Genomic DNA, 14,182 nt, shown 5'->3' on the forward strand with positions numbered 1-14,182 from the left:
GAGTTCTTACCTCTACCAGGGCTGGGGAGATCCTGTCCTCCACGTGGCTGGAGACTAATTGGCCTAGACTGAACGCTAGTTCTGAGATGCTGCTCCTGTCTTATTTACCTCTCTAGTGCTGGAATTAAAGGCGTGAGCTCTGTTTCTCATGTAGACTTATCCACTCTCATGTAGCCCTGGGTGGCCTTGAACTCACAGTCCTGTGATTAAAAGTGTGGCTAGCTTTGCTTTTCCGATCCTCTGGCAAGCTTTATTAGATCATAAACAATATGTCACCTCAAAGCTGCCTGTGTTCTTACACTCCAGTGTGCACACAGGGTACTTGGGATCTTATTAAATGCATACTGATCTGCAAGGCCAAGGGTGGGGTATTGGGTTCTATTTATAACAATCTCTCAGGCTGGGATGATGGGAGTGGGGAGCTGTTCAGGGACCACAGTTTGAGAAGCTGACAAGTAGAACCCTTCAGATCCCAGCCCAGGGCTTCTGGAAACCCAGCTGTGATTCTGATCACCAGAAGGCAGGTGAACCTGCCCCTGTGCTTGTGTGTGTGTGTGTGTGTGTGTGTGTGTGTGTGTGTGTGTGTGCCTGCGTGTCTGCGTGCCTTCGTGCACCCTTAGCAGTCAGTGCTAATCTCTCCCTCCTTTCTAAGAGCCTGTGTTCTGAGACACAACCCCTCCTGTGGGGCCTTGGCCCTAGAATGCTTCTGTAGTTTCATCCTCCTCTGCCCCTGGACTGTCAGGGCTCCCTACACTCAGTTCCTCCAGCATTCTTCTGTGCCTTTATCTGCACCCAAAAGTATTAACTGTTTCTCCCAGCTGACTTCAAAATGCCAGCCTTGAACCCCACCTCTCTCCAAGCTAGCGTCCCATACGACCAACAGACATATAACTTTCTGACTTATATGTCTCAAAATACTTCTGATGTGTGGGCTAAAACCAGACTCATGATGTGAGCCCACTAGCCTAAGTCCTCCGTGATCTCTGTGTCAGTACATGACCCTCTGTCCATCCAAGAACAGCAGGGATCTGCTACGTTTTCTATTGCAATGTAAAAAAATCACTTTGGATTTACTTCTTAAATAATGCTGATATTTCATTTGCTCAGAGATCTGGAACTGAGACGGGGCTTAGCAGGTCTTTTCAGTGTGCTTCTTGGCTGGGGTGACTTTGCTGGTGGTGGAAGGCTTCTTTTCATGATGGGACCCCAGTAGCAGTCCAGCTGGTGCCCGCCTGGCCCGGCTCTGCTCCACAGTGCTCAGTGTTGAGCTTCCCAAAAGCTGCTGCGAAGGGCCAAGAGCAAACACCCAGAGCCAGGAAGTAGGAGTACCAGGCCCCCATTTGTCACAGCACATCTGCCATGTTCTGTTTTTCAGGTAGTTATAGACTCCAGCCTAAGGGAGAGAGGAGCTCTATTTCTTTCTGTTGTTGATGATAGTCAACTTTTTCCAACAGGGCCTTGCCGTGTAGCCCAGGCAGACCTGGCACTTCCAATCTCTATGCCTCTGTACCTCTGTCCCCAAAATGCCACCATCACAGAGAAATCATTTCCTTATTTTCTGCTCTCCTTCTCTCCCTCGGTCCCCTTCCCACTCTCCCTCTCTTTTGTGGTGCTGGAGGGCCTTATGGATGCTAGCAAGTGTTCAACCACAGAGCCACACTTTAGTCAAACCTTGGTCCTTGGTGAGTGTGGCTTCAAAGAATTTGGGACTATCATGAGTTGCCATCACTCTTGATGGCCCCTGTTCTTTTACCTAAAACCAAGTCAACACTCTGTGCTGACGATTTTGGCTCTCTTCCACTGTAGCTTGAATCTGTTCATTTTGCTTGATTTCCTTTGCCCACTGTAGTCATGGCCTTTTAGGCTTGGACTCAATTAGGTTTGTGTCTATGGTGTGGCCCAGATTTGCTTTGTAGTGGGGTATTTGTGGGTGGCCATGGTAACCTGTCTGAAAGGGGGCCGAGTAGCAGGTTTCTCAGAAGCTGTCCTCATGCACCTAGTATTTTGTTGTCAGCTGGCCTCTGGGTTTATCTTGAGTGATAGTGTATGTGCGGGTGTGGGTGGGGTGTCTACAGAAGGATTATCCCTGAAGTCTTACCCTTTAGTCCTGTTGCTACACCCTGCCTGTTTCTCCGCCCCTGACCACCTCACACATCCTCTCTTCTCCCATTCTTCTTGTTGGTGCTGCTTATCTTCTAGTCTGTTCCACATGCTGGCTTGTGCTCCTAAGGCCTTGCTCGTGTGTGTGTGTGTGTGTGTGTGTGTGTGTGTGTGTGTGTGTGTGTGTATGTGTGTTGGGAGGTACTTGTCAGCATGGTGGTTTCACATTTGTTTTGAGATTACTTATTTATTGCCATCTGACTCACCTAGAGGATTGAACTCTGAGAGAGCAGAATTGTGCCTGTCTCTGCCACCATCATCTTCTCACCTCTGGCAAGGAGCCTAGGGCCCTGCTGGGTGGTGTTAATCCAGGTAACAAGCCTGCTGGCCTTCACTGTCTCTTCTCCAAGCTTCACTTTTCTTTTTCTTTTAAAAAAGTTTTCTTTTTATGTGCATTGGTGCTTTGCCTGCAAGTAAGTCTGTGTGAGGGAGCCAGATCTTGGAGTTACAAGCAATTGTGAGCTGCCATGTGGGTGCTGGGAACTGAACCCAGGTCCTCTGGAAAAGCAGCCAGTGCTCTTAACCCCTGAGCCATCTCTCCAGCCCCGAGCTTCAGTTTTCTAAGTTCACTCCATCCTCACCAGCGCTGCCTGTCTGGAGTCTGTCCAGAGTGTGATGCCTGAGAGGGATGAGCTAGAGAGATGTGCCCCTCTTGCTGCTGCAGAGTGGCTGGGTGTCTGTGTCTCCCATGGTACCTGTGGTTTAGCTGGAGTGTTATTCCTCCACTCAGGGTAGGAATTCCAGTTTTCCGATACATGGTTTATGGAGACAAACTGGACTTGGAGGTGAATGCAGTGGCTCTCAGGCTGTCTTATGTTGGCAGCGCTCAGCTTCATTCCCCTTTGCCTCCTGCCTTCTGTCTTCTCCCTGCCCTCGCTGCCACTTTCCCAGGTCACTGTGTCCCCAGAGCAGCCCTCTTGGAACCTGCCTCCCTCCTAAGATGCCTCCTCTCTTTGCCACCCAGTGACCCTTGGGACATTTGCTCATCTTCTGTCTTGGTGAGTCAGGCATGCCACACACATCTGACATGGGCAGACACAGACATGATCCTAGACAGACACTTCCAGTTAGGACAGTCGCCCAGTTCACTGGGGAGAAGTGTAAAGTGTGGCGTGGTGCTCTGAAGCTTGCTGTCCCTCACCTGCCTGCCAGTCTGCTAATATGTGCCTCACGAGGGAGTGGGTACCACACCTGAGTGAGAATCACCCTTGTGTGTGTCCTGATCCATTCCCACAATGCTGTGATCCTGTTGGTGTCTTTCTCTCTCCTTGTTTGAAGCTCATTTTCTGTAACCTGTAGGCTGCCGGACCTCTCCATCCTCCGTCTGGGGGAGACTACTCTGGCTGCTCCTTGCAGGGAGCTTAGATGAAATCACACAGAGGCAAAGCCCCAAACTGCCCTTTGACACCCAAAGTCCCAAGATAACTGTTACTGTGATTGTTTTTCTGGTTTGTTTTCTTTTAGAATTCACCCTGTGTCTGTGGTCACATGGGACCGGGATGGCGCTGTGTCTACGATACCCCCCCCCCAATTGCTTCTTCCCTTATACATATGAATCCAACACAGTGAATGGCATCCCTCGAGGGCTATATCCAGTTTCACCTCCTCAATAATTTCCCATTAAAACCCTTTCCCGATTCCCCCCTCCCCTCTTGCTTCTCTCTCTTTCACACTTACGCTTAACACTCTATTAGGTTCCATTAGGGTACTGGTTGACAGTGACATCTATTGCTTCTTGTGAGGGATTATGCCACAAGCCATTCAATCAACAAGGTCCTAATTAGTACCCAGCTCTTCACAGACCTCTTGGGCATTGAGCCATTGAGTGGCGGATAGTAGAACAATCTGAAACAATCTGCATAGAGGAGAACACCATCTGGTAAAAGACGGGGCTCGCACACAGAGACTCATATCCGCACGCTCAGAAAAGTATAACAAGGGCTGGATGTGATACAGGGCCTCCAGAGACAATGGACTATGTATGAGCAAGTCCTGGAAGTTCTTCAGGGCCTGGCACTAGACTGGGATTTTACAAGAAATTTATTGAGTTGACTTGAACTTACAGATTCCTAAGGATCTCTGTTGATCCGACCTTTCAACAAGTGTGGCTAGAGTTCTAAACAGCCTTCTATGGCTTCTCTGCCCTTTGCCCCCCTCTGAGCACTTAGGCTGCACTGTGGATGGGGTAGGACAAACTTTCCTGCCTCTGGGAATTGACTCCTTCTCTTCAGAGACCCTCTCATTCTCCCTGAGAGAACATGCCTGGCCTTCAGCAGCATCTCCTCCCTACGCAAGAATATGTGATTTGTCTGAGCAAATGGATTTTTTTTCTAAGTGGCCACATTCCTGCCGGTTTCCCCAGGGCTCCCATCATGAGCTGTGTGGGCCTCAGGCAGCCAGCTCCATCAAGCATTTCATTATCTTCCTGGGATGTATCACTTTCCATTTAGCTCTCAAGAGACAGCTTGTTATCTTCTTAACAAACCTTAATTATTTACAAGCAATCATAGAGGCCTCAAGCTGGGTCTCCACACCCTAGCTCCACAGGGAGACCTCTCTCCACTTAGAGTATCTTGCTGGCTGGGCTTTCCTTCTTTTTTTTGGGGGGGGAGGGGACGCTCACTGTGTCCTTTGTTTTATATCTAGGCAGCTTCTTTTCCTTTAAATAGATAACTTTTCTAGTTATAATTTTTAAAATTGAGTGGTAGCATGAATTTTGAGTCACATGTTTATTACTTTGTACTGGGGTTCTACTCATAGTCCTATGCATGGAAGGCCAGATCTACTTACTTCTGAGGTGTGTCTCTAGTCCTGTTTAGAGACAGTTTCTAGCAACTCAGGGATAGGTCCTTCCACTAAATGTCTTGAGTTATGAACCCACCCTTCTTATATGGAAGTTATTTGTGACTCATCCACTGCCATCAAAGGACACTTACTGGAACTTTGCCTTTCCCTGGGGGTTATAGTTCTTGCTTTGCATCAGAGTAAAGGATGTAAACTCCACTGCTGATCTGGCAGTCCTCAGGAGAACTGGCAAGATACTCACAGGTGTCAGAAAGGCAACATCTCTGCTTACGAGAGTTAGGACATTTTCTTCAAGGCAAAACCCATTTTCCAAACCTTTTCCACAAACTGCTATAATGGAGGAAGATTCTCATGATTCCCTGCTTGCAGATAAAAACACTTTTCCCCCCTGTCAACTTGGATGTCCCCAGGGGCTAACACATTAATGTACTATTAGTTCTAACACCTTATGACAACTGTGTTAGTCAGCATCTGTCATTGTAACGATGTCTGGAAGAAGGCTACTTTGAAGGAGGAAAGATGTATTTTGGCTCAAGGTTTTTAGTCCATGGTTGATTGGATGTATTGCCTTTGGGCTCAAAGTGAGGCAGGGTATCACTGTGTGTACACACAGTAGAGCAGAGAGGCTGACCTCATGGGTGATGATGGGAGGGAGGCAGGAGGGAGGAAGAGGTGAAACAGGACAAGAGAGAGACAAGCTATAGTTTATCATCTCCCAATAGACAATCAAATTATGCCCTTATCAATAAATTAATCTATCCATCAACGAGGTCAGAGCCCTCATGATCCAGTAACTCCCCAAAGCCCCACCTCTGGTCTCTGCTGCACAGAAGACCAAGCTTTGGATATATGAGTATTTGGGGGACATTTCAAATCTGATCTGTAACAGCACCTTACTTATATCAGAGAGGTGCAAGCAGGAAAGAAAGATGGGGAGGAGGACAACTTCTGGAGGCAGTAATTGGCGAGGAGCTGCGGCTGTGGGGGGAGGGTGGGTTCTTGGCAACTGAAAGGGTTATACTAATGTCAAGGAGGGGATTGGAAGATTCTAGTCTAGGGTTAGATGTCTCACCTATCTTTTTGGCTTAATCCCTTGAGTGGGGGTGCAAAGACCCACAGAAATGAAGTATGGAAGAACTAATAAGCATAAAGTCAATAGAAGGGGAGGAAGGGACAGAATTTATTGAATTATGATGAAGCCCAGCCAGATGTTTTATTGCTGATTATGTCAGAATAGGAGAACCCTGACTGTATCAGCAGAAAGGATAAAGCTGGCTATCAAAGCCCACAATGGCATAAAGTTTTAGAACACAGGGGCACATCGCACCCAGGGTTATGGAAAATGTAAGCATGCCCCAGGACACAAGTTGGTCTTTTAAAACCCTTCTCAGGTTTATCGCTAACCTCCAAATTGTGCTGTACACTAGACAAGGTGTTTATTTATCATCATCATTATTATTCTTTATGAGCCTTCCCTTATTTATTTCTGTGTCTTCCCTCATACATCTATTAACATGCAATGATTTTAACTCACTGTTAAAATGATTGCTAACATTGATCTATTCTTCAGTTTCAATCATTAGCAATTACTACTGCTTCCTGTCTGCTAACTTGTGTTGGTGGGCAGTTGTCTCTTGTAATTAACTTCTAACCAATAGCAGACTACAAGATGACAAAGTACAAGTGGCTCAGTAAGGGGAAAAGTATATAACAGTAGCTGTTTCTTATGGTGCACTGATGATGAGTTAGGGGCCTTTAAACCAAGGACACATTTCTTATCACTTAATACTCACACAACCCAGTTTTCAAGTGAGGGCTCTGGCGTAGGCAGCTTCCAGAAACTTCTCAGGATTATACATTGGGTGGATAAAGGAATTCTGAGATATTGTAGTTTTGGAAGGCATGCATTCAAACTGTGTGCTGCTTCCTAGAATGGATGTGGAGAGTTGTGTTGTGAGAACAAAGTGGTGAACTGGACCAGACTTTCTCTTTTGGTCCTCCAACCAGCTCCCAAATCATGACACAGAGACATATTATTAGTTTTGAATGCTTGGCCTAGCTTAGGCACATTTCTGGCTAGTTCTTTTAACTTAAATTAACTTGTTTCTCTTTATCTACTTTTTGCTTTGGGGCTTATTACCTTTCTTCTGTGGATCTTATTTCACTGCTTCTCTATAGCTGGTGTCTGCCTGGCTGCTTGGCCCAGACTTGTCTCTCATCCTCTCCTCCTTCTCTTGTTTTTCCTTTTTCCTTTCCTTCTTTCTCCTGAGCCTAGATTTCTCCTATTTATTCTCTCTGCCCAGCAGCTCTGCCTATCCTTTCTCTGCCTAGCTACTGGCTGTTCAGCTCCTTATTAGAGCAATCGGGTGCCTTAGGCAGGCAAGGTGAAATAAATGCAACACATCTTCATAATTAAATGCAGCATAAACAAAAGTAACACACTTTTACACAGTTAAAGTAATATTCTACAATGTAAAGAAATGTAACACATCTTTATCTAGTTAAAACAATGTTCCATGACAGTGAACAAATGGGAATAATCAAAGGGGTGTTTATGACTTAGGAAAAAAAAAAGGGTGGGGGGAATTGGGAGAGGAAAGATGCTGTAGAAGGAATATTTTGTCTTGCTGGGAGGAAGATGCTCAGAGTTCCTGATCTAGCCAGGCTACCCTGTTCTGATTGGCAGGCCTCACCCCTGACAAAGGTGTGGAATACCTCACTGATATAAGGTGTTTTCCAACAGCAGGTTTGGTTTCCAGGCTACATAAAGCTCAAGTTAATTTTCTTCTGCTGGAAAATATTTATCTGGAATTTGATTAAGTGAATTTCATGGAGGCTGGAGAGCTGGCTCAGAAGTTAAGAATGCTTGTTGTTCTCCTTCAGGACTTGAGTTCAATTCTTAGGATCCATATAGGGTGGCTCACAGCAGCCTATAATTCCAACTCCAGGGGGTCCAACACCTTCTTCTGAAATCTGAGGGCATCCAGTCACATACACAATACCCATGTCACAACAGCGAGAACTAAGTGTATGTATGAGTCTAGCCTATGTCCATAAGCTTGTGCTTTTCTATGTTCATGCATTTCTATCTTGTGTCCCAGAAAAGAGTGGGGCTCTCGTTCACATGGCAGACACGTGTTACATACTTGACTGTAGAATGAAGAAAGGAAGTAAGAGTTTCATTTACAAAGAATAAAGGTGGGGAAAAGGGATTCTGTTGGAGGTTAGCACAAACACCACTCCTGCCCCTCTGGCTCAGCAATGTGAGCATTTTGCCCTGACATTTGTCAACTACATCTCAATAGGACAAATTGCTGAACTTCTCTGAGCTGCATGTTAAGACATGTCAAGACTGAACTTCAATTTTGTCATCTGAAAACATGGGATAACATCAAAGAGACTGTGACAATAAATGAGAAATACTTATGAAATACTTATACCTGCGCCACTAAGTTGTAGTTAATGCTATGTAGGAACTGGGCATTACCAGTTATTCTCCTTTTCCTGAGAGTTGGCTTACTATACTATTCACTAGTAATGAGTGGGCACTTCAGTACTGAAGGAATAGCTAAAGAGTTGATTCTCTTTGATTTGGTGGTAAGAGCTGGTGTGACAAGATAGAGTGCTACATGGACTCACATGCAGTTCATGTGTAAGACAAGAAAGAGTCATTATCCAGGCCACAAAGAGGCCTGAGAACGGTCACCTTGAGGACAAGGCTCCAGGAAAATGGGTCCAGGCAGGAGGCAAGGTGAAGATCAACGGTAGTTGCCATGACTACTAGTAGCCACCCAGGGAACAGCATATAAACGTGCTCTCTGAACAGGGCATAGAGCTGCAGCTGGGACCTGGTAGGTAGACTCAGAGGCCTCTTCCAGCAAACAGCCTCCTGGAAAAGGATATATTGCTAGTAAGAGCAATGAATGTATTTTCCGACAGGGGAGGGTGATGGAGAGGGCCTCTAGTGACAGGGAGGAGCGGCTGGTGAGGCATGGCCATGTGGGGGCCAGCTCAGGAGCAGGCTACAGATGCCCAGGAAGCCAGTGTTTGAATGAATGTTCTCAGTGGCATCTGGCACTGGTGTCTCTGTGCTCCAACTAGGTCAGGAATTTACAAATGTCAAGGAGGACAAAGATCACTTTTGGAAGCTTATGTCTTTCATCCCCTCCCCCAGTATCTGTTTCTTTGATTTTGCAAAGCAACCCCAGGAACTCTCACCATCTAGCCCCCTGTTGGGCCCTGCCCACTCTGTAAAGGCAGTTGGCTCTCACTTTTAAGAACCGTACATGGGGTGAAAACTGTGTACCAAAGTATGAACAGTCCTGTTCCCTGGAGGTGTTTGCATTTTCAAGAAGATCTTATGTTCTTATGTCATTCTGTTGGTCTAACTCCATATGCTGACAAAAAGCAACTGAAGAGTTTACTTGACTTCACAATATCTAGTTATAGCCCGTCATTTTGGAGAAGTCAAGGTAGCACTCAAGCAACTAATCACATCGTATCCTCACTCCCCAGCAGGGAGAGAACAAATGTGTTCTTGCTTGCTTGTACAGCTTACCACCTCTGCTTTTTACACAGTTTAGGGACCCAACCTAGGGAATGGTGTTGCTCACAATGGGCTTAGTCTTCTACCTCATGGACAATCAAGACAGTTCCTCCCAGACATACCAGTCAAAGTGGATCTAGGTCACCTCTCAATGATGGCTCTTCCCAGGTGATTGTGGGTTATGTCAAGTTGACAGATAATAACCAGCACACTTTGTTCATCTGACTGGGAACAAGGCTTCACAGTGGTGTCTCTAAAACTAGGCGATGGGAAATGATCTTCAGCAGGATGTTTTCCTTCCTTATGGTGCAAGCTCATCACAGGAACCTTCAGAGGACACTTGTTCATACTGCTACCCTGAAGCCTCCCAGCCTACTTGTTCCTTTAGCCGCATCTTGTCACAGGAGGTGGATGGCTTGGGGTCCTTTCTAAGGTCCTCTTCTACCACCTTACTCAATTCATTCTCTTTTGGCTCATTCTTTTCAATAAATGACCTCAATTTTTTTTTTTTTTTTTTGGTTTGGTGTTTTGAGACAGGGTTTCTCTGTGTATCCTTGGAGCCTGTCCTGGCCTCTCTCTATTCTCTTTGTAGACCTTGAACTCAAAGATCCTCCTGCCTCTGCCTCCTCAGTGCTAGGATTAAAGGCATGCACCACCACCACTTGGCTTCTCGAAATATTTTTAAATCATCAAATATGCCATTTCCTCCCTGAAGACACAAACCTGTCTTGGTCTAAAGCTTATTTTAGCTGTAATGAGTTCCTGTCCTTTCCAGAAAGGTTATCTACTTACTCTTGTCCTGTTCACTCTTGAACTTCTTCCATTTAAGCTCCATCCTCACCTTTCCAGCTGCTTATGCCAAATTCATCTTCATGTTGCCACATTCAGCCATAGGTCTCTGGGTCCTGAGCTCTCTGTATAAACAAATCATTGACATTTGAGCAGTTGACCCCTGTCTTAGTCACTGTTCTATTACTGTGAAGAGACACCATGACCAAGACAATGCTTATGAAAGAAACCATTTAACTGGGGGCTGGCTTATAGTTTCAGAGGTTTAGTTCACTGTCATCATGACGGGCTGTGTGTGTATGTGTGTGTGTGTGTGTGTGTGTGATTTTGGTGGCAGGCATTAGGACAATTGTTGAGAGCCACATCCTTATCCATGAGGAAGGAGAGAGAGGGAAAGAGGGAGGAAGACACACACACACACACACACACACACACACACACACACACACACACATACAGGGAGAGAGCAAGAGAGCACAAGCAAGCACCCAGGCCTGGCTTGGGCTTTTGAAACTTTAAAACCCATTCTCAGTGGCACACTCCCTCCAACAAGGCCTCCTAATCCTTCTAATTCTATCAGAGTTTCACTCCCTGGTGACTAAGCATTCAAATCTAAGAGCTTGCAGCGCCATTCTTATCCATCACCCCCTGCTTCACTGGAGACACCTTTTCTGCTTGGCCTCAGAGAAACTTCCTCTTGATTTTCTCCTGTGTCTGCTGAGCTTGAACACCAGGTATTAGTCAGGTCCCAAAAGGACCAGGCAAAGCATATTCCATTACATAATTTAGCTTGGAAGCTATGGAATGTCCCCATACCATAGTTATAGACCACCCAGATTCAAAAGGAGGGACTTCACCTCACAATGGAGCAAACACACCAAGAAAGGAAAGTGTGTGTGAGAGGAAATGGTGGTGCTGCCATACTGTTTTGTTGTTTTTGTTTTTTTGACTCTTTTCTGATAAAATATTCCCAGGAATACTCTCTTTGCTCATAAAGTTCTTTATGATGTGCAAGTATTCCATTAACATTTGTTAATTAAGTAAAAACACAAATGATGGTTACAGCAAAAAAGTGTTTATCGAGATTTTTCTGTGCTCAGCACAAATTAAAACTTTTTAGCCCCCCCCCCCCCCCCCCGCCCAGTAACTGAGGAGAAACCAAGGCTTAGAGCAGTCCATACAGCTGACAAGGGGTATGGCTGAGACTGGAAGCCACCAGATGCAGGGGACTTCTTCAGGACACTTCAGGGTAGGGAGAAGGCAGACGGAGGCACCGGAGTTCCTCCCTATCCTGGCCTTGGGCACAACAGCTAACATGCCTTGACCAAGGTGGCTGCCGTAGCAGCTTTCATGTGGCCATAGAACTTCTCTGAACGTCCTTGCGGGGATTTGGAGGCAGCAAGTGTGTATGTCTGAGCCATTTACTTTCCCCTTTCATTCCAGTCTGGGTAGCTGTCGATGCTATTTCTGTGGAAACTACACAGGATGTCCTTCGGGCTGCTCGAGGCAACAGTGTCACCCTTCCGTGTACCTACATCACCTCTGCTCCAGACCGAGAAGGACTTGTTCAGTGGGATAAGCTTCTCAGGAGTGAAACGGTAAGGCTCTAGGATGAACTGGGGCATCATGATTATCCTTGACTGTAATCGCTTGTCAGGCCTGGACCTTAACACCTTCCTTCTGTCACTCTTTCTTTTCCTCTCTTTGGGTTGAGATTCAAACAGAGCCTGATGCATCTGATCCTGCATTCATTTTACCACTGAGTTATGAACTCCATGTCATATTTCAAAAATTATATATGACATATATCATCTGATAGATTACGAAAAGTGGAACTTACTTGCCTAGCATTCACCAGGTTCAGAAACAAATAAACCAGAGTGGAACTTGAGGGTTAAAGAGTATGTGAACTCACCTTTTGTTTGCTTGTTTGTTTTTCCAGACACGGTTTCTCTGTGACTTTGGAGCCTGTCCTGGATCTAGCTCTTGTAGACCAGGCTGGTCTCAAACTCACAGAGATCTCCCTGCCTCTGCCGCCCCAGTGCACCACCGCCTGGCTGTGAACTTGACCTATTGGAATTAAGACATTTCATTAGCAGTCTTAGCAGTCTTCATTTTCATCCACAGTGTCCACCGTTTTCTCAGCATTTGCTCCAACTGTCTAATAATTGGTGATTTGATAAAGTAGAAAGCGTATCTCACTTGTGATCAAAAGCGTATATGTTTATAATAAATGGAGCATCCATTCCTTTAAGTCAGATCTTTCACAATGCTACCGTGGGAAAGAGGTGCTAGAGGGCACCTGCAACCCCTCTTCTCAGAAGGTGAGGCCAGAAGCAGCTCCAGTCTGATTCAGCCTTCCCCTTCTCCCTCTCTTTCTCTCAAAAACATCTTTTACAAATAAAATTACTTTATTCTAATGAATTTGCAAAGCCTTCACACAGCTAGTTTAAGGAAGCCACTCAAACACTTGCCCAGTCCCTAACTCTGTACATCTCAGTGAACTTCTATACTGTTAGAATGGCCACGTAGAAGCCACAAAACTTCACTTAGGGTTTTACACTTTAGCCATCAAGTACATTTGCATTTATTTATTATCTTAGATAGGATTGTATGGCTGTGACAGAGCACCAGGACCAAAGAGCAACTTGGAGAGGAAAAGTTTATTGTGCTTACACCTCAGTCCATCATCAAAGGAAGTCAGGGCAGCAACTCAAGCAGGAACCCGGGGGAGGGGCTGAACAGAGACCATGGAGGAGGCCTGCTTGCTGCTTGCTGCTCATGGCTTGCTAGCCTGCTTTCCTATAAGACCCAGGGCTGTGTATCAGCCTAGGGATGGCATCATGCACAGTGAGGGGCCTTCCCACATGTGTCATCAATCAAGAACATGCACTACAGAATCTTGTGCTGCATTTTCACAGTTGAGAGGCCCTCTTCCCAATGACTCTAACTTATGTTATGTTGACAAAAAATTGACCAAAACACTTATCCACCACAGATAAAGAAGGAAAGGAAAACAAAGAACAACAACAATTAAAAAAAAAAAACTGTGATAGAGTTGAAACTAAGAAAAAATTACCTTTCATCCTCTTGTGTGACTTATGTGACCTTTTGCCTGCATCCTCTCCTTCCTCTTCACCCACTGCTACTGTCCCTTGGTCTCCTTTTCGCTGTATAACCTTTAGGGAAAAACTTTTAATATATCACATCTGCCAGAGATAATCATGTGGTCCCAGCCATCCAGACAAAGAGGCTTTAGCCTTTTCCCTGACAGAATCCCAGGACACTTGTGTCCTGGATGACAGGACTGACAAGGAAGGAGTCAGTCCTATCTGTGCGCCAGGGGCCTGATGGCCCACAGGCCCCACCTGTGCTCCAGAGTGAAAAGAATAGTGCCCTTGCTGCTGTCTTGAGCGGCAGGAACTGAAGGGCACTGTGCCTCCCCCAGGCGCATCCAGCAAGCCAGTGTAATGTCTATGGCTGACTTATTCTGAGTGCTGACATAGACACGGAGGTTATGTAATAGCTACTGAATGGATACTCTACTTCCATAAGGGTTTGAGGTAGCTCCCTTAGGACCAATAACAAATGCAGAGAAAGGGATTATTATCTGTGAGTCCTAGGAGGTGGTGTGGACAGGAGGAGGTCCAGCCACCACTGCCCACCTCTTCCTGGTTCCTTCCAATCATTCATACTCCATATTAAGAGCCAACCTTATGCCAGGCAGTGGTGTCACATGCCTTTAATCCCAGCACGTGGGAGGCAGAGGCAGATCTCTGTGAGTTCAAAGCCAGCCTGATCTATAGCATGAGTTCCAGGAGAGCCAGAACTGTTTCACAGAGAAACCCTGTCTTGGAAGAAAGCAAAGAGCTGACCTTATCA

The 14,182-nt window shown here is 45.9% G+C and overlaps 1 protein-coding gene across 1 annotated transcript in view; it reads left to right on the forward strand.

Moving 5' to 3' along the window:
* The first annotated feature begins 2,915 nt into the window (after positions 1-2,915).
* The window catches only part of Gpa33 (glycoprotein A33), a 28,080-nt gene continuing 16,813 nt past the window's right edge, over positions 2,916-14,182 (forward strand). The window contains exons 1-2 of the mRNA XM_051185754.1: positions 2,916-3,051; positions 11,744-11,898. Of these exons, the coding sequence (XP_051041711.1) occupies positions 2,916-3,051; positions 11,744-11,898 (291 nt within the window). The remainder of the gene's footprint in view (positions 3,052-11,743; positions 11,899-14,182) is intronic.

Source organism: Phodopus roborovskii, unplaced genomic scaffold, assembly GCF_943737965.1.
Source record: "Phodopus roborovskii unplaced genomic scaffold, PHOROB, whole genome shotgun sequence".
In the NCBI taxonomy this organism is placed as follows: Eukaryota; Metazoa; Chordata; class Mammalia; order Rodentia; family Cricetidae; genus Phodopus; species Phodopus roborovskii.